The sequence below is a fragment of the Harpia harpyja genome, chromosome 13, assembly GCF_026419915.1.
Source record: "Harpia harpyja isolate bHarHar1 chromosome 13, bHarHar1 primary haplotype, whole genome shotgun sequence".
NCBI lineage: Eukaryota > Metazoa > Chordata > Aves > Accipitriformes > Accipitridae > Harpia > Harpia harpyja.
In genome coordinates, this window is record NC_068952.1 from 31,210,196 (window position 1) to 31,231,112 (window position 20,917).

At 40.8% G+C, this 20,917-nt stretch overlaps 1 protein-coding gene across 10 annotated transcripts in view; it reads left to right on the forward strand.

Annotated features, from left to right (window-relative positions):
• RGS7 (regulator of G protein signaling 7) overlaps window positions 1-20,917 on the forward strand; it is a 294,692-nt gene that overhangs the window by 15,174 nt on the left and 258,601 nt on the right. For 9 of the 10 annotated variants that reach the window (XM_052805847.1, XM_052805848.1, XM_052805849.1 and 6 more), the window contains one exon: window positions 18,668-18,779. In XM_052805847.1, coding sequence (XP_052661807.1) covers window positions 18,702-18,779 — 78 coding nt within the window. In that variant the 5' untranslated portion in view covers window positions 18,668-18,701. Of the gene's footprint in view, window positions 1-17,296; window positions 17,372-17,405; window positions 17,521-18,667; window positions 18,780-20,917 lie in introns of those variants that run through there. The other variant, XM_052805846.1, reaches the window with a different exon arrangement.

The window sequence follows — 20,917 nt, forward strand, 5'->3', positions numbered from 1 at the left end:
GTCTTACCTTTTTTTTTTTTTTTTTAAAGTTAACATGAAAAGACTTTGGGTCAGCTTTAATGATTCCATGGGAGTGTCAGTTTGATTTGAATGTCATTGAAGGTTGTCTCCAACTTCTGTTCCCAAAAGGCCTAGACGAATCTATTTGAAGGTGATACTGAGTTAAAGATTAATAGCAATAGAAAGGGAAATATGGCAGCGGGGTGGGGTGGGGGTGGCGTGTCTTACAGGCTTGACTTACTAGCTTCTAGAGCTTAATTTGTAATGACGAATTTTATGAAGTATTGAGTTTCATGAACTACTTAACTTTGTTCCCATGCAAACTTAAGCCTTCATTCTTTTAACCTTTGCAGAATACCTTTAAAAGTTTAAATCTGTATAGGTGAAGAAACGCCAGTCTTTGGTTCATCAGCACTAAATATGATTCACCACAGTAAAGTTTCTATTTTCTTCTTAGAACAAGATAATGCAGGATATCAAGTTTTTGGGTGTGTAGACAGTCTGTAGTGATATCTAAGTCAATAGTGCAGAACTGTACCAGCTGACCTTAGGAAGATTTGAGAACTGAGTGGCTTTCGGCATGCTATTGCTTTAGGAAGGGCTTAGAAATACTTACACAATGTAGAACTGAATGAAAGTGGCCTGGGTTTACCTTCTGTCTAGAAGTTAGATGTCTAGCCTAAGCTAGCTCTCTAGCTTCCCTCTATAAGTAATGGAAAGAAGTAGGTACATCCAGAGAGCTGGAGCAGGTGAGTCCACCAAAATGTGGCTGACAGAAAAAGGTATATGAGAGAAATACTTCGTTTCTTTGTATCTTTCATATATTCTTACAGTGAATCATTAGGTGTGAAAAGTTCCTTCCCTGGGACTTGCAAGGCACGGCACTGATAATTCTGTCCCACAAACTTTAAGATGATAGTGCCTATCACCTGTCTTTCCTACTTAATTTAAAACATTTTTATAGATACTGCTGTATTAGAACTGGGTAGAAATACGTGCAATCGAATAACCTGCGGAAAGAAAGTAAGGATTTCCTATGAGGATCTTTTCTTCCATGATGTTTTCAATTATTTCTAGCATTCTAGTTAGTAATGTGGTTCCTCTGTTCTTAGTCAGCTTTAAGACTTTCTTCAAATTATACTTATTAAACTGGAGTTCTTAAATATGACCTATTGTGGGTATTTTTAGTAACAAATCTCATTGAACTCAGGAATGCTGCTCTGTGAATTAGATATTAGCTGTGACCTGTGATCTTAACTGAAAGTAGTTAATAAAAAAATAAAAGAAAAAAAGACAACCCTAATTTCTGTAGAAGATCCCACTAGAATGAGAGGGGCATGTAAAGAATTTTATTCCAGAGCGGTAGGAGGAAGGCTGTAGCAATTGTGTGTGGGCTTTACCACAGAACCATTACCAGGGGACTGACAGTGTTCAACAGTTCAGCTTATGAGCTAATAATATAAGCTGAGTTTACTCCTTTATAATAAGTAAAAACGAAGGGTCCAAGGGGAAAAAAAGACCTTAACACAAGGTTAGTGTGCTATTAGGTTCTGTTACAAAGTTTTACTGGCTGAAGGCCCTGTATTTAGAGGTTATACTTAAGAGGGGAAAAAAAAGTTGTGGGTAGTAATAAAGTTTGTGCCATTCTAGTTCAGACTGCCAATCCATACAGAAAACCCCATACTTTCTCCCCCATAGTCCCAACCCACGTTTTTTTTTTTTTTTTTAACGTAGCCAGTTCTGAATATATGTAGAAGAGATAGGAAGAATCCCTAACCAGTAAAGCATTTAGTATTAGATCCCAGCCAAAACTTTTGAATATCAAAGTCTATCTGATATGTTTTGATTGTTCATATAAGTAACTCTAAGACTTCTGTGAGTCTTCAATTTTTACTTCAGTGGTATGTAGTATATAACAAAGGAGCTTTTCCTGTTCAGAGAGGGAAGACAGCCTTTAGACTTTGCCTTTTGTTTTCAGGAAGAAAGTATTCTTCTTCAGATAAATAGTTCTGTTTATGTTCTTAAATAACTTTTTTTTTCTCTCTCATCCTCTTCAGCTTGTGAGCTGAGAGCTTGCTGGGAAATGTGAGATACTATCCTCCACCAAAGTACACTAGAAGGTCTTGTAGGAGTCTGCAACAGGTTGAAGACTTTGCTTCTTAATCCAGACAGTCCAGGCATGTAGAAAGTCACCCTTCTGTCTTCCTTGTTCCTAGACTTGTCATATTTTATCCATATGCCTAAATTGATTGTACAGCTGAGAAAGGTACCTCTGTGGACAAGTGACTCCAGGATTACTCAGCAGTGTAAAACAGTATCTGTCCTCCTTCAGATCCATGTACAATCTGTCTTCCTGCCTACACACCAGCTCTCACTTTCCTTCTAGCTTCTTTCCCTGTTCCAGTGTCTACTGCCTTGGATTCTTAGTTCACGTCCTTTTGTTAGGACCAGAGAGTTCTAGTATCTCTTTCCCCTTAAAACTCCCTCGTGTTTTTGAGTTGGCCTTTCCAGGAGGAAAGTCTTTCTTTGCTCTTCATCCAAATCTGTTCCTTCCCATCTCTTGTGGAACCTTCATATGAAATACAGAGTTTCCTTCTCCCAAAAAGATAGTGGTTCAAAATGTAGGATCTCCGGCCTGGCTCATAACAGTCCAAAACAGCAAATGCAGGGAAATGCCTGATCACAGCAGCCTTCACCATCTTGGTGAAGACTTCAGAAAAAATCAGCCTAGGACCAACACCTTTTGTGGGAATAAATTTAGCCCAACAGTTTTTGGTAGAGTTCTAAGCAACTTCAACACTTTTAAGAGAAGTGTTAGACAGCTTTAATAGAGGATATACCACCCTTTTGTATGCTTGCTTATTCATTCCCTCACCATTGCATGTTTTACCTTGGCAAGTGAATCTTGTCAGTACAATTACATCATGCTGTAGAAGTCAGGAAGTTTGCTAACACATTAGAATTTAACTGAAACAGAACTGGGTCTGGGTTCATAGGAAGGAGAAACTATAGTCTGAAACAGATAATTCTTGCAGCAAGAACAACCAAGAACTATTTTTACAAGACACTGAGCACGTACACTTCTAGAGAGCCAAGGACTTCTCAACATGACAGTGCTTGCCATACAATTGGTAGGAGGGATACCTGCTTAAATTTGGAAATGAGAAAGAGTATCTGTACTAAACTAAAAAAGGTTATTTTAAGTGTGTAGCTCTTGCCTTTGTGATTTTTCAGTAGTAGATGTGTTATTTTCACAAACTGTTCTAGTTTAGCTTCTTTCTCCCCTCATCTTTTTTTAAAGGAGTGGGAAGGAGTCACACATCTTTAATGCATCTTTAATATGTTAGTCTGAAAATAATCCTAAGTAGAATATTCACAGTAACTGTGATGAATAAAGAAGCTGTTATCTTAAACCTTGTTACGTTTGTACTGCTACATCACAAGGTAAGATGTCACTCAGGGAGAGCTCAGAAAAAGTTGAGAGTGCAGTGTTTTTCAAAAAACCTTGCTTACAGGACCACCAGTCGGTTGTTCAGACAACCCCTGTGATATGATTGTATTTCTTCTTGTGCACTAACTGGAACAGGGGTGGGGGAGGGAGCAATAACCAGTTTAGGCCTTAAGACTATGTCTATGTCAGGAAACTTAGCAGGGCTAGGGGTTGTGTTTCAGCACTGTCCAGTGATTCCATAGTTGGTGAGTTTCCTGGTATGGTTTTCACCTGAGGCAATCATTGCTCTTTCTGACAGTGCCTTGTGATGGATAGTGTGGCTAGCGACCATTTCCAATAGGCAGTGGGGAAGAGGCCCCCCTTGTTTCAAGGGAGGACAAGTTAACCACATGGATGCAAACTGTTGTGCCACACTTCCTCGTAGTAAGTGAATGGAGAGTAGCCTCTTTCATTTCCCATAGAAATGCAGTTCTACAGCCCAGTAAGACAAGGACTTGGTAATAGGACTGAGCTCTTAAAAGATGCAAGTGTGACAAAACTTTGAATTCTTTTCAGCAAGTGAAGTCTCAGTAAAAGCATCTTGGAGGAGATGGCTGATATCTTGAGTCTGTGGCAGTATCCAAATGCTGTAGGAAACAAATGTGATTAAAGTTTAAGTTCTCCCAGAATAATAATGATCATGTAGCAGTCTGTCTTGTATTTAAAATTTTAAAATTTTATTTCTTTAAAAAGCTAAATGGTCTGCAAATAGAGAATGGAGTGTTGTCTGTAGCTTTTGAACTCCTAAAGCTCAGGGAAGTCAGTGGAAATTTTGCCTGAAGCTGCTGAAACAACTTGAAGAGCAGCTGGATATATAAAACCACCTTCACCTAGCGCTGATATTCAAGTGCTGATTAGTGTTCAGAAGTACCAGAAAATAACTTATTCCTTAGAGTTCTGGTTTTCCCCACAAATTATCTGCACTTGAATTTAGTCAGAGCATCAGGATCTATTTTTCAATCTTATTTAAAGTCCAAAATTAAATGATGAAGACAATTGTTAGATTAAAGTACCAAGCATCCTTTTCCTAAACATCCTCCTCTTACTGGAACAGTGCTCACTAATCCTATGTTATGGTTTGTACTGAACACTGATTTTTGAAAAGCTCATACTATTTTCCTGTAGAAATAGCATTTTCTTGACAGCCTACAGAAAATCCAGGTCTGCATAGTTTGTGGAATATGTGAAAGCCCTTGCCTTACATGCTACATGTCTGAAAACACAAAGCAAATGCAATTTTTGGCCTCAGAAATAATATATCATCTGTTTGAAATTGCTCATATTTTCCTGTATTTGGGTCTTTTACAAGCCCTTCTTTCTAGTTTCTTTCCCTCATGCAAAACATAATTCTGTGATTCTAGGAGTACCACACCCAGCTTTTTTGAATGATTAATGTCTCCAGAGAGAAATGCCTTTCTGCATGCTAAAACCGTTTTCTCTTTCTCTTACTTTGTCCCCACCTCCCTCTTTGGCAATAAAATCCTATTTTATGTCCTTTTATTCTGTTTTTGATCTAACCGTACTTGCCTTACTATGGGTCAGAAAGGTTTTTTACTACTGTCTTTCTGCTTTAAATTCATGGTCCTAATTTTGCTCTAATCCTTCATCTGCTTGCTTCATACCTGCAAATTTCTCAGTCTTATTTTTCTCCCTATGTCCGAGTGTCTGTCTTAGTGCTATTCATCGAGTAACATACCAAGTCTGTCTTTGCTCCCATTTGTGGCCTGGGGTTATTGCACTCTTCTCTCCCATAGTTATCGCACTCTTCTCTCCCATAGTTATCGCCTGTATTCATATTAAAAGTCTCTGTTGTGTTATGTATCAGAAACAAGCTTCCTGGGTTCTTAGGATGCCGCTGGGACGAGGTTTCAAAGAAGCCTAGTCAGATGGGATTCCTCAGGGTCAGAAGACCAAAGACCCTTTTCCTTAGTGTACTTCAGGGAGCTGTGTTTTCTAAGGTCTTTGCCATGAAGACAAGATTTTGAAAGCTCTGCAATTATGAGGCCTGTCCTCACTTCTCGGGCATGCTGCTGTACAAGTCAGGAAGTTGTGGCTGTCCTAAAAAAGTCTTCTGGATTTTTCTGCACTTTGAGAAGGTGTGTCTTGCTTGGAGCCCTGTGCCGATGCTCTGAGTGCTCCTGAGCTCCTGCCTGGCTGGGTGGCCTGAAGAGTCAGTATGCCTGTATGTAAAGTATTAAAAAAAAAAATGCAGGATTGAGAGAAAGAAAACTAGACAGAGGAAGGAAAGGATTGTTGCTGTCTCAGCTCTGGAACACTGCAGCTGAAGGGTGAAATTCAGGCCCCAGTGAGCAGGCTGGACTTTGAATTCACTACACAAGAAATGAGTTTTCCAGGTCAGTTAGCGTCTCGCTTTCTGAAGCCAGTGTGTTCCTAATGAGGGAAAACAACACAGGAAAGGAAGAGGGTAGTTTCTCAGCAACCCAGAACTGACTCATGCTGCCAGCATCAGAACTAGGAGTTAGAGCCCTCCAAGGCTTTGTAATGGAGGTGTTTCTCTAATAATCATGACTACTTTCAATCTTTTCCCCATCTCTTTGAGAAATAAATCAGGAGGGTACTATAGTTTATCTGCTTGTCCTGGATATAACTTGGTTGCAGTACAGCAGAGCAGATAGAAAGGAATTCTTCCTCATTTTGCCTTCCTGAAAGAGGTGTTTTTTGCCATAGCCTCTGGCAATTCCAGAAAGTGAAATCCTTTGTTTAGAACAAGACACAGCCAAACAATACCCTGGACCCAAACCCTTGTATTACATCACACTGGTATAGATAATAAGAACCATGTAAGATTGGTGCCTAAAGGTGGATGCAGTAAATGGTGTTTGCTTAACAAGTGAATGGTGGAGGTACTTGTTTATTTTATTTCCAAGTCATCTAATTTAATTTACAGAGGTGAAATACTAAAGCAGTACAGTTAAAACTGATAATAATTACAAATCACAAAGCATTTGGTGACTACAGCAACATTAACCTGCATAAGACTAATGTAAATATGTTTCTTTTAATTAAACGCAATTTTGAAAAGTTAAAGATATGAAAAAAATTTAAACATGCATTATGTCCCACTTGTGATGCCCTAGAAAGCTCCTTTTCCCATTCCCTTTTTTGCTGCTTCACATGTTTAATTGTAATGTTTTAGATACTGTTCCAAGAAAATCTGCAAAAATGCTTTATCAACGTTAACTGAAGCTAGTTGGACTTTACCATGTGCTCAGGTTCCCTTGTTGATAGAGGTGCTTTTTTGGGCTCGGACATCAGTGTTGCACTTGTTTAAGTGATTATTTTTAAAGGGAAGAGACATCACCTTTTAAATGGCTTATTGGAACTTTTGAAGATCATACCTGATTTCTTACCTCTTAATTATGGTGCTGTTTTTTCTGCAGTTGGTTTCTGTAAGGCTGGTTTAGAGATGTTTTAGAGCTACTTGGCTTCCACTATGAAAATAAATTAATAATGTCTTTTTTGGCAAGAGAGCTGGGCAAAGAAGGATCTTGGAATATTGCAGAAAAGATAGTATGTTGAAACAGCCAAAGATTGTGCTTCCTTGTGCTGATGGATGACTCTATGAGTATTTGTTATCAGTAAATACTGTGACAACATTCTCATTTTTGGGATTTAGGACAGTGATGGTTTGAGGAGGAAGGGCGGGCCTGTGAGGTGGGCCTCTCTGTTACTTTTACTAAGCTTTTGCTGCTGACTGTACCTCATTTCTCTGCAGTTGTAAGACTTACTCTTAGAGGATTTTTGTCCCAGAATGAATGGTGCAGCGTAAGTTTGGTTGCTTTGACATGTGGAATCATTGCCTCAAAGCAGCCTTCCCTCCGCACCCACAGACTGCACTACTGAGTGGCAATCCTTTGCTTTTCTGCAGAGTGCAGGAAGCAGGAATCGGCATTGTGTACGCGGAGGAGGAAGTGTGACTTCTGTCCTATTCATTTCCCTCTGAACTGCTGGCATGGAGAGGTTATCCAGGTAGCACTGCCCAAGTGCTGGGTAGTGAAATGGAGAGAGGCCAGAGTGAAGAGGACTATTGTGCATGCAGGACTAGTATCTTGTGATGACAACATTATTACCTGGTAACGTTTAGAATTGAAACATTTTCATGTTCCTGTTAAATTGCCCATCATCAGTTCAAGCTCATGACTTTATCCTCTTCCTGCTCTAATTAATGAATTTTGGCCTTCCATTGTCACAAGTGCCTGCATACAAATTATTGGCATATTGCGTGTACCCCTCAGGGATGAGGTTGGGAAGGGCAATTGCAAGCTGTATTGTGACTGACAAAGCAACGTTGGCATTTATAACATCAGCAACAGTATACTGGAACATGCTTCACCAAACTAAAGTGACATTTAGTTGGCTAAAAAAGTGGTTAGGTAGGGATGGTATGTACAATTCCATATCTGCAATTTGCTTCCTGCACGTGAGTCTCATGGCTGATGAATGATGCTGTGAAAGTGATTGTTACTTTGGAAGATATTATCAGTCTAGATTGCAAGGCTGGTTCCATGTTTCAAGGTCCTTCTTCTTAATGTATTTGCAAAGTTTGATGGTTTAGGAGAATGAAAAATACTTCCACTTATGAGAACTGAAACGGTAATATGGCCATAGAAAACATCTCCAAACAACTCAGAAATGAAACATGAAGTCAACTGAGAAGAGCTGTGGTTGAATCTGTGGGGGCCTAGCCATTGGTCACTTCTGAACACCTGCTGCATGCTAAAGGAAGTACCTTGATTGCTGCTTTTCACTAGGTGAGCTTTTGGTCTAAGGTGGACTAACTGAACTAAAGCCAGATTTCACTTCTGTTAATTCTCCCCCTATCAAATTGTTTTAAACAATCTGAGCCAATATGAAACCACTTTCTCTGACGAATATGTGCTAGATATAACTGCATTATAATGACATAAAATTATCTATTGCATATAGTACATAGCCACAGTCATCAGTGTAGAACAAGTAGTACCGTGAGGCCAAACACACAAGTTAGATAACCTCTGCATTAGCATCCTGTAGCACTATCAGATGAGCAAATGCTGCATAGGAGAGAAAGAGAGTGCAAATGAAACTATGAACATTGCTACAAATTCATGACTGTAAATTTCAGTTCCCTCTGCCACATAAAAGCCATTTGCTTAGGTTTTAGCAGTCCCTATTGTGGCTTTTTGTACCTTTGGAGAAATCCCTGGAAACTCTTGTGGCTTAGACTAATAAATTAGTTTTTCATATTTTGCAACCAGCCTTGTTCCTTACTAGCTAAACTTATTCCTAGATACAAAGCCATGCTCTCCCTGTCTGAAACTTGCTCAGAACCTGTTCCCTCATTATTTGTAGTCCGGAAGTAGATGGTACCAATTAATTTTAAAGACTGGTTGTCCTTGCCCAGGAAGAGTGGACTCTTTTTGCTCTGTTTCTGTAATGCTCTTTGCTTTTTTGTCCAGTCTCCAAGTATTTTCGTTCCCTATGACTCCCTGAACCTTACTTACCTTCATTCTTTTTTCTTTGTTTAGATGAAAAGCCAAGTGCGTTCTTCTTTTCTATGGTGTGCAGTTGTTTTTTTTTTTTTCTTGTATATCCTTGGATTTAGTTTTCCTTTTGTTAATTTTATCCTGATTATCTAACCAATTTGCAGAGAAAATGGGATCAATCCTTGCTTTCCAAATTATCCTCCTTGCTCCCTCTCTCTCATCCTAGTCCATCCTCTTCCTTTACCATTGGCAGCTGCACAAGTTTCATTTGGCATACAGAGTCATTGAGATTGTGGAATCTGATTTTAGTCTGCTTCCTTATTAAATAAGTAGTACTGTCCTCCCCCACTGTGGAACATTTTTCAGTCTGGATGTATTCATGCTACCTTCCTGCCTTGACTATCATGACCTCTTTGTTCACTTGTCTCCATATCTTTCTCTTCTGTTATCCAAAGGCCTATCACTAAATATCTTTCTCTCCTCCCATACAAGACAAGTCTTTATATTGTGCAAATCTCATGCTGGATGCCTGATTCCCTTGCAAAAAATTTTAGTTCCCGATCTAGGCACAGCAAAGCTCTGCTTTCTCTAACTCCAGTTTATTTTACTGCTCCTTTCTGCCTCCATTCTCTTGCAAAAAAAAAAGGTTTAAACCGTTGCTATATTAGGGGGAAAACAATTTTTTCATGCTAAGCATTTTATCTGTCAGATACCTTATCAGGCTTCACTGTCTGCTTGTAGTACTGAAGTAGAAGCTAGTGTCAAAGCCAACTGTGTATATCCTTGTGTTTAGCAGTTCTTTACATTAACTAAAGAATGATACTGTGCACAGTAACAAAGATCTTTTTGGAAAGAGGGTACACAAAATTAGATTTCTTTTCCCACATCTTGCATCATTTAATTTCCTCCTTCTTCTTTTACCTCGCTGTTAGCTATTTCAGGCTATGAACTCTTGGTCAGGGTTACTTAGTCTTCCTTGCTTGCAGAGTGGCTTGATATTATAGTATAGTTTAAGTAAAGATGGGTGTTTTACTCACTGACTCCGAAATATTGGAAGCTGAGGCAAGTTTTACGATATCAAAGTTTTTGTAAGACTTAAGTTCTTAACTGTCTAAACTGTTCTGGCTGACTACTTTGAACATCTAGATTTATTGTTGTTCGAACTCTTCTTCCTAACCTCTTGTTGTGATTTTAGAGAGAATACAGCCAAGTTTCTTTTTTTTTTTCATAAATATAATTTTCTTTCTCAGCCAATTGTTTTGAACTATACATCTGCACTTTGGAGGTTTAAGGAAGTTTCCTTTAATATTTGAGAAATTGTACAGAAGTTGAATGTCTGCTAATAAGTGTATAGTCTGAAGGGATAATCTTTGTTGTAAGGGGTGAGTTCTGGGAAGGACTCGAGTCTATACTGTGGTTTGAAAAAGACCCACAGCCCTAGTTTATGGTTCTATTACCTTTTTTTTTAAATGGGAATCTTTAGCCAACATAGACAGCTTGTTATTTGCTTTTTGTAATTTTTAGTCCCTTGAGTTTCCGGAGAATCTAATTTTAAAAAAAAGCCCTCCTTTTAGTCTGAGTGCTCTGTAGAGTTTTAAAAGAATGAAATAAGTGAGAGAATAACTATATTTATTGTGCGTACTTGGATATAAATGGATGTAGATTGGTTCAGTTTGTGATGCACAATCAGCGAATTGATTCTGGCTGATTTAAACCTTTAGAAAAACAAAACGACCTTGGGGGAAAAAGGCTGTTTGATTAGATTACCTGTGGATGTGAGGGAGGGAGTTTGTGAATGATAGAGGGAACTTCAAAATGAAAGGTGGGGGAAGGAAAGAAAAATGATGAACGAAGCCTGTTAAACTGCTGAGCTCTCTTTTTCTCCAGTGCATTCAGCTCAGTGAATTAATAAGATTAAGTCACATCAACCCTGATTGCTGGAAGGACTGAGCAAGCGGGGAATTTCGGTAGTAGCTTGCATAGCCAAGTGTGGCACTTGCAGGCTACCTATGATGGTGTGGTGCTACCATTCAAAGCTATTTCCTGACTTGATAGCTGCCACAGGTTTTTTCTTGTGGTATGTGTGAACTTAGTTTGCAGTTAAAATCGTATGTTGAAGAAAAATTGTTTTTTTAATAAGAAAAATACCTGTGACAACTGACAAAAACCTACAAAATCCAGCCTGTATTTTTGGCATTTACCTATTTGTCAGAAGCTTCTAGAAATTCTGTCTTTGTATAAACAGGGGAAGATCAGATACACTAAGGGACAATTTTTACTTTTCAAAATTTTTCAGTTTCTCCCTAATCTCTCCTTATGAACTTCTTAAACACATCTGCCACTTCCCCAAAAACCATTTCAACAGCTTGCAAGAACTGCCCCCTGCTAACTGTGGCCAAGTCCTATGTCTCATTCTGTACTTTCTACCGTCTCTTCTGACCCTCTTCTTTTTTCCTAGGTTTTTTTTCCTTGTTTTCTTCTGCTGTGTTATTTTTATTTATCAGCTCGATTCTTTTCCACACAAATTGTTCCTCCAGCCAGTTCTCCGTGTCTCCTGTTAATTCTGTTATGATGTCTTTCAACAATTAATCTGGTCTGGTCTGTAACCATGGCATTCTCATACATGGTGCACTTTTTCTTTTCCCTTTATAGGGCTTCTGAGTCCTTCTCTAGTCCTTTCATGCCAAAGGATTCTAAATCAGTGACTTATTCCTCATTAATCCTTAATAAGTGGCTTATTCTATTTTGATCTGAGCAAAGGCAGTCTTATGAATCACGCCCCGGATATTTTCTTGACGAATAAAGGAGAAGGGCCAGTTACTTGGTTTGTTGGAGTTTTTTGTTGTTTTAGCCCCCCCCCCCATACTATGGTCATTTTGGGGGGGTTGTTTTTGTTTGTTTGTTTGTTTGTTTGTTTGTTTTACCTGAAACTACTGTCAGGTTGAATTAAGCGAATAGCTTGGGCTAAAAGAATTGTAGCTAAATTTACAAAACCACAGTCACTGTGTTTTCTTTCCCTACTTCATATAAAGTTGCTCAGTAGTTGGACACTCCTATGTGAGGTATGCAGCATCTGAAGATGTGGATATTAACCTATAAGTCTCTCATCTTTGCCTCTCAGGAGAGTGTCATAAATACCAAGTAATAAGAGATGCTGAGAGCAATACACCCTTATTTTAAATATTTTATCTGAAGCAGAGACCAAGTCTCCCATTCTGCAAACTCTAGGTTTGATTTGTGTCAATAATGCTTTTACACAAAATGGAAAAGCCTCCCCAAGAGCTGTTTTGGGAGTTGGGAGACCAGGATTCAGAATCTTGCTTGAGTCAAGGATGTTGGTATGATGAGATGCAAATTTGACTCAAAACCCCATCTTTTTTCTGGAGATTAGTTCTATTCCTACATGCTTGCTTGATTTCTCTAGTTGGTAACCTAGATGTAAGATCAGGAGTAATTAATTAATCTTAAGTCTTCCAGGCAGTTTTTAAGGAATACAGTGTAATAAGTCTCTTTTCTGTAAATGCTCTCACTTTTTGAGGAAATGAGGGCGTATAACTGGTTGTGGTAGTTCTTTCTGTGGAATGACAATTAATGTTGATCCATACTACTTGTGTATCAGGTAGCTAATGCAACCTCTTTCTCTTTGACTGAGACAGACTGCCCTCTTTTGGATGTCATTAGAACTGGCTTAATTGTCAAGGCTGCAGTACAAGTACTTGAAGTTCTGCTTTGTTTGTAGAAGCTGTTGAATTTCCATGGATAGCTGTGGTGGGGCACCATCTTGATATCAAATTCTATGTAGCTGTGGCTTTTCTATGACAGTAATAATCGACATTTTCCGTAGGGTATGAAATTAGTTGCATTAAAGTTTTAAATATATGCAAATTGTACTGTGGGATCTGTATGGGGCGTGTGTATATATCTATCTCATACTTAAAAAAAAGATTATGGAAATGTGGGCTTTCCTTATTTCTAATAATTTTTCATTCCTGTGAAATTATACCTGTCCATGTCTAGCTTTTTTGTGGTTGCTGTTCTCCCAGTTCAGAGATTTTTTCTTGTTAAATCTAGATTGCTTTTTAGTTACCTTCTTTTCTGTTTTAAAAGTCCTCTTTTTTCTGTGTTTTAACTCTTGCCCTAACCAACAGCATACAAATAGCTTTGATCTTCAGCATCATAAATTGACAAAGGTAGTTAAAGTTTCAAGAGGGTTGGCAGGTAGGTGACAAACCAAATGCCTAGGGCTTAAAAAAAGTGCCACAAAGGAAGCGGTGAAGTTTGTAAGTCAGTCCTGGGTTCAGTTCTAGCAAATACATAGTGTAACCTGTAATCATCTGAATGACATTTGAAGACCTACATTAAATGGATTGATTGCAATTCAATCCTGAAGGAGCAGGTGTTCAAATCTCATCAGAAAGGCCAAGGATTGGACCTGGAATCACTAGCTACCAATTCAGAGCCTGGCACTGAAACGCTTGTGGTTCTGTAGGGTCACAAATATATCGGTTCAATTAAAGTAGATGGACCGTCTCTGTGCTTAACCAGGCTAGCGGAAAAAAAATCTGGATTTTATACTTTAAGGTAGCACAGTAATAACTCATGTCAGTGTTTAGAGCCTAGTTAACTAGAATGTTTGCGTTATTTTAGTAAGTTTGAATGTGATTGTTTATAATTCTGTAATGTTTTAAAGACTTGGTCATGGAACAAGATCATGCTATGCTAAGAGTTTGCACAGCATGTCTTTACTCCAAGGAACATTCAGTCTAGGTATAAGATGAGATGAATTGATGGATATAGGCAGCATACTGACATAACGCTACAGCATTGGTCAGCAGGACAGACAACAAAATTCCTGATCTCTTTCACATCCAGATAGTCATATACATCCTGACATAATATTTTGACTTAAAAATGCCTGTGTGTTATGTGTACCATGTGCATATGATGTTATTGGAATACTTGAGTTGTATTGACAGTGCAAACTAAACACAGAAAATGTAGTCACCACCTTGCTAAATCATGTGTACTTTATTGCCTTTTCAGATAAAGCTGCCCCTTGGCAGCCTTTCCCATCATCTTTGTTTTATTAATGAGTAGTTTTGCCTTGCATTTTGAAACAGGCCATTCCTCTTCTGGCAGACCATGCTTTCTGGGGATGCTAATGCTGCTTGTGTATGAGATAAGTGATGACTCTGAACATGAGAAAGATGTGTAAGTAATTTATGAATTAAAGCCTTTTATAGGCTATTGAACAAACACTTCCAGCTGCATTTGAATGAGATTATCCAGTTATGTATTTTTAAAAGAAATTCTTTTCTTTTCACTTGCATTTATGGAAGTAGTCCAGCTCAGGGTCTCTTTCACCACAAAATGGTGACAAAAAGGAAATTCTATTGGGTTGTTTCTGGTCTTCGTTTCCATTTAACCCTTTCAGAGTTTAGAGCTTCTATTTCATTTTGACAGTGGACATGCTGGTGAAGTGGAAAAATTTTTGGTGTGCTTCAGCATAGCAAGTCTGTAGTTATGAGACACATCAGTGGGATGTTTGAGTTATTCCTCTGGTTCTGAGGACAAGATTAAAGACTCTGTGTGAACTATAGTTCCCTTTGACATTACCGGACAAACACCTGTTGACTTCAGTAGGTCCAAGTCATTGCTCTGTCCACATACTTGCGTTAGAACCTCATTTATGATAATGAAATTTGGTTATTTTCAAAGAGAATATATAGACCTCGCCTAACTAGTATAGCATTTTGTATTTTACTTTATCTGTGAAATTAATCAGAATGGTTAAAGCAGAATTAAAGTAAAGGCAAGGTTGGAGGCAGTATAGCCAAAATCTAACTCAGTTAGGGATACCTCTGCCTTTAGTTTTGAAGAGATTCTCAGAAAATAAAAGCTTGGAAATGTTGCTGCCTGAATTAGTCAGCTTTGTTGGGGAGTTTTTCAAAGACACATAACCCCTGCCAAAATCCATTTGCTGAATAGCTTATAGTAAATAGGTGGATTGGAGTCATCTTGTAAACAACTTCATGTATGTAGTCCAAGAATTGCAGTACGAAAGAGTTTCTTTTTCTCTGGGTGTTTTCACTTGGATTAGTAACAAGATGAGGCACAGTAAGAAAACAAATGTATGACTTCATTGGAAACTCGTTAATGTTTGATTTTTATGCCCTTTCACGCAATTACTATGTTAAGCATTGGCTGGCAGAACAAATGGAAGGAATATGTGTATTATCAATATTTTAAATTACTTTCCTCCTATCCCTCTTCTAGGGTAAAATTGCATTTACAGGGTATTTTGTGCAGTTCCTATTTTTAGTCTCAAAAAGAAATTTAAACACCAGTCTGATAAATAAGACTTTGAGTTTATTTTGATGCCGTAAAACCACAAGGGTGTCACTTTGTTCTTAACAGGTCTTGGGAGGCATTTCCCTTGACTTCCAGTGCACCTGTCAGTCTTCCATCGTCAAATCTGTGAGATCTCAACACTGCAGTGCTGCTCATTTAGGACGTCTGTGTGAAAGCTAGGGAAATTATAGACTGAGATCTTTATTGCTGGTACCCATTTCTCAACAGTGGACTGGACTGAATCACAGGGTCTGTTGGAAGATTAATAGTTTGATTCAGATTTCGTTGCTTAGCCTTAACAAGATGCTATTGTACGTCAAGTGGATTTTAATGGGAAACGAGTATTTTCTCAGTTCTCTGTTTATTCTTTAGTTTTGTAATTTTCTCTGCCCACTATTTGCACCATTGATACTTCTTCACTTTCCTCTTGTGCCACTGAATTTTCACTTGTGTCGATCTCTCTTCCATCTTAAAACTCCAGATTTCTCTCTTGGCCACACCATTTGCTTCCACATTGTCTTTTCCTTGTGACATATTAAATTATTCTCCTCTGTAAAAGTTGAGACATACAGTATCTGTCCGCTACAGAGCTCCTTTCCTTTGCTGCCAATATAGCTCATTGAACTGAGTTGCTGATTCTTATTCATTGTGGGTCATTTCACTTTTTACTACTTCTCTCTCTGAAGAACGTTCCTATTCACATTGGAGATCATCTTTCTTTACTTTGGTGTTCATTCTAGGACCATTATCAAACCTATGTCTTCCTTTCCTTATCTCTTCAAGAAGCCCAGATCAGCCCTGTCCCTTCTCCTTTATTTTGTTGTGGCCACTGTGACTCCCTATTGTTGCCTTAGCTAATTTATCACATTCTCTGTTAAAGTTTCCGAAGGCCTCTACGAAGTTTGGAAGAGTAGTTAAAAGTAGTTGCAGTGGTTGATAATAGCAAGGCTTCTAGGAGGGTAGTGTTGATTTGAGTCTCTTTGACATGCAAGAAAGGTAGAAAAAATAAGAGTGGAGATGATGCAGTGCATATGGAAATGTCTGTGCTTGAATTGCGTGCTTTACCAGCGCACACTCCACAAGGTGCAGTGCGGAGTTGATGACGACTTCTTTTGCAAGATCGTCCTTGTAGTAAGAGTTCCTGTTTCCAGAAAAGACAATTTCCAGTGGGAATATCCCAAAGCTTAACCACTTAAGTATCTTGTGTTCTTCTGGATGTTGAGTTCTGGGCACTTCAACCCTTTTGGAAAGTCAAAGCATTCCGCAAAGTCCGGATGCGATGAGGAGGTAAGGCTTGCAGACCTGATCTTTTTCTTTTAGCGTGGCCAATGCTAGGCCTTGACAAATTAGGCAGTTGCCTGGGACATAGCAAAACAGCCCTGAGGGTGGCCTGAGGTGTCCTGAGGGCTCCTTCCTATGCAGCTGCTCTCTCCGTTCCACTGCTCGGAGAGATCTGCGGGACCCACATGGCACAAGCTCTCCCTGGTGCTCTCTGAAAAAAATACGTGAAGTGTCCAGCATAAGGCAGAGGAACCGGCAGCTTCCCTGTTGCTGTCGGTAAAGGAGTAAGAAGGCGGTGACACACTTTCCTCACCAGTGTCTTCCACCACCAACTCCCCCCTTCCTTCCCTATCCCATTAGCCCACATTCTCTTCCTGCCCAGCCCTCCAGTGCTGCCTAATCTCATTTACAGGGTCTGCTGCCAGATCTGCTGGCAGCTGCAGTTTCTTGGCCGCAGTTTTCGGTGAGCGAGCCGAGAACGCCGAAGAGGAGGAGGAGGAGGCGGCGGCGGCGGAGGAGGAGGGCTGCTGTGTGGCGGAGCGGCAGCAACAGCAGCACCTTTGACGTGCCCGTCCCCCACGTGACGGCCGCTCCATTGCGGGGAGGGAGCTGAGCTGCCGGCAGAGGAGGGGAGAGCCGCAGCCTCGGCGGCGGCGGCGCCGGTACCACCGCCACCGCCACCGCCGCCACCAGCACCAGCACCAGCACCAGCAGCAGCGCCTCCGCCCGCAGTGCGTGTGCGTGTGCGTGTGTGTGTGTGTGTGTGTGTGTGCGTGCGCGCGCGTGTGTGTGATGAGCGACCGCCGCGTCCCTCCGCCCGCTGCCGGCTGACACCGACCGCGCGGGGCGCGCCAGGAGCAGCGGGAGGAGGCGAGGAGCCGCGGCCACGGCGCAGTGACCTTGGCCCAGGAGGTAAACCAGCCGGGCGGGGAGCCGCGCTCCGCGCCCGCCCCCCCCCTCCCGCCGCGCCCCCTCCCGGTGCCGCCGGGGGCGGGAGGGGGCGGCCGGGGGGGGCCCCGTCAGCCCCCCCTCGGGCGGCGCCGCTGCCGCTGTCCGCGGTGCTGAACCCGCCGGCGCCGCGCCGGGCTCCGCGCCGCGCTCCCTGCCGGGCCAGCCGGTTCTCCCTCCCGGCCATTTGCTGCCGGGAGCCGCGCGCCCCTGGACGGACGCAGGGCAGGGCAGGGCGAGCCGGCGCTGTGGGCGAGGCGCGGTGAAACCCGGACGCGAGAGGTCTGGGGGGGGCAGGGGAGGGGGGCTTTGGAGGTAAGCGTTTGGAGTAGAGCTCAGCCCTCCGGGCTCCCCGCAATCGCCGGTGCGGTCTGTAGATGGAGCGCATTCTTACACCTGCGTGCAAAGCCGGAGCTACGGCACGACCCGAGCTCTTGCTTCGTGCGGCTCCCGTGTGACCGGGGGGAGGGCGGGGAGGAGACGGGGCTGGCGGCGGAGCAGGCGTTTTGCAGCGAAGTACGATGAAAGTAGGTGAAAGCAACCGGAAAGGGTTTCTGGCTTGCTTCTTCCTTTCCCCCCTGTCGCCTGCCTCCCTCCCCCGGCATACGTGTAAGAGCACACACGTGCTGGTGAATTAAAGAGAAGTTTAAAGCGTCCGGTTTGCTTTGTGCGCGTTCAGGGCTTGTGAAAGTTGCTACGGCCTGAGCCGCGAGGAGAGGGCACTGCTGAATGCTCAGCCGTGGGCTGAGTCAGTCCTCCCAAACCTGTGCTCGGGGAGGTGCGGAGCATCCCTTGGGGAAGCCTGTGCGGGCGAGGAAGGAGTGCTTTGCGAGCAGGCGGCTGCATGGTATGGTATGTCAGGGAGCTATTCGGAGTGACAATTCATTAACGTCTAAATTAGATTAACTTACTACATTCATTATTTACAGGCAAAAGAGAGTAATGACAGTAAGTGGTGAATTAGCAGCTTCGCTCCAATGTAAATATCTGTTGGAGTAAGAGCATACACTGATTCTGATCACATGTTGGTAGAAAGTCAGGTCCTTTAATCGTCAGGGAAGGAAGGAGACCTGAGGCGATGTCTTACTGAAAGCACTTTTACCTTTTACAGTGCAACGTTCAAAAGCGGATCAAATCTGTGGGACATGGCACAAGGAAATAATTATGGGCAAAGCAGCAACGGGGTGGCTGACGAATCCCCAAACATGCTGGTGTACAGAAAGGTAAGCCTTTGTGTTTTTTTCAAAAGCTGAGGAAGGGACTTCAGGAAATGGTGAAGTCCTGGACTCTTTTGCCTAGCAAGTGCGGCCATTATTTTTGCTGTTTCTCTCCAATTTCATGAATAGATGCTGCTGCTGTGCTTTGTGTTGAAGGGAGCAGTGTGATTTCAGAACATGATCACCTGCCAGTAATTTGGGATGTTTTGTGTCTATTGACATTTGTGCTGCCTAATGCAGTTTAAATGGTATGTGCAAAGTAGATCTATATCCCAGCTACTACTAGATTGAGAAATGACTGGATCTGTTGGTTTAAATGGTAAAATACACACACGTGTCAACTTTGCATCATGTTCAGAAACAGCTGGTTTTCAATTTGAAATACTTGATGTACTTCATTCATTTTCTGCATTGATACGTATGAAATGTGATGGTGGCAATGTGCCAGAGACTGGAACACAATTTGAATTCAAGTGTTCGCTTGTAAAATCTATTCGTAAAATGAATTCATGTATTTAAAGCTAAATATTAACTGTATGATACAATATTTTGTATTTCTGTCTCTGGGCAAAGATTTTCAGAGTGCAGGCAAGCCAGAACCATTAATGTATTTCATATGAGGGGAAAAAGTGATTAAAGATATTACTTATCTGCAGTTGCCACAACCTAAAAAACCCCCAAACACATACACTCCAGGGATTCTGTCTGGGAAGGATTTCTAATGTAGTTATTCTAATAGCATCAATATACAAATTTCCAGGCATTGAACTCCAATAGTGGGGCTTATTTAGCCACTGTACTTTCACTTCAGTGACAGTAAGTGCTTGGGGATTTTGAGAGCGTTTTTTTTACATGTTTGTTTGGTTTTTTTTTATAAAGATTTAATTGCATTTATCAAAAAAGAATAACAAAATAAATTCTAATAATAATGGAGAAAAATAACTTTGCTCTCACAAGCTGAAATACATAATTATGCAACTACTTGTTTATTCCTAGAACACAGTGCTTTCTAACTTGTTTGTGGTTGTTTTTATCAGGTGGAAAAAAATCAATATTTTTACTTTGTTAGAGGCATTGACTTTTCCTTTTGCAAGTTAACTGTAATAGAAAGCATCTGGTATGTACTCAGTTTAGTCTTTGAGGTGAACTAAGGTATCGTCGGTAACTGTGGTAAGTATTCTTTTCCCAGAAATTAAAAAATAGTCTCAAATTGAAGGCTGATGCATGCTTTTTTCTCTTCCTATTTTCAAATATGTTGCTGATCTCAGTTAGTTGGTTGTACTTGCTATTTTGAAAAATTAGGCTCTTTTTACATAAGTGAATGAATTTATGAACTTAACCTTGGTTATCCATCTATGTAAGAATGCACACCTAGAAAAATATGGGCTTACCTTGCCATTAACACCACAAGTGTGTTTGAAAACGCAATTGTATGCATGAATTTATATGTGAAAATAAGCTGCATATATTAAAAGCAATATATCAAAGCTTATATTGTTCTTTATAGGTTTTTGATCTTTCTAAACAGAATCTTTCCACATTTGTCAGAAAGAAGTCTTTTCTCAGCTTATTTAGTACACGGAGGGGGAACGCAGAGAAACTGTTTCTCTTCTGCCGTGGTGACTTCGTCTGAGGAACGGGTCAAGCTTGTGACCCATTATATTTAGTGTGACCTTATGCCAAAATTTAACATTACCCCTGAGCAGCCTCCAGACTGAAATGGAACTGCTGAGGAAAGTGACGAGAATCTTGGTGATGCGGGGGAAATTTGAAAATGGGGAGCAGGGATAGGGCACAAAACCTCAGGTGTATGCTCAGCAAATCAAAGCATCAAACACCTTTTCAGTTCTCTGTAAATCAGTGGTAAAGGGATAATACCAGTTTCTGTCTTCCAGTGTAGCAGTGGTCCTTCCCTTGTTGTCACTAAAGTGCAAGTGGTACACTGAGTATTAAACTTCCGAAGAACGCTGACCTTCTACAGCATTACCTGCCATATTTATTTTTGTACATGTCAATTTATTTTTGTAGCATGGTGAATCAAAAGATCATTTAAGATTGTGCACACTGGTGTTAGAGTACTAGAGAGAAAACCAAGTAGTCCTTCCTCTGGCAGTATTCAAGGAGTAGGCAACAAAATAATAGAC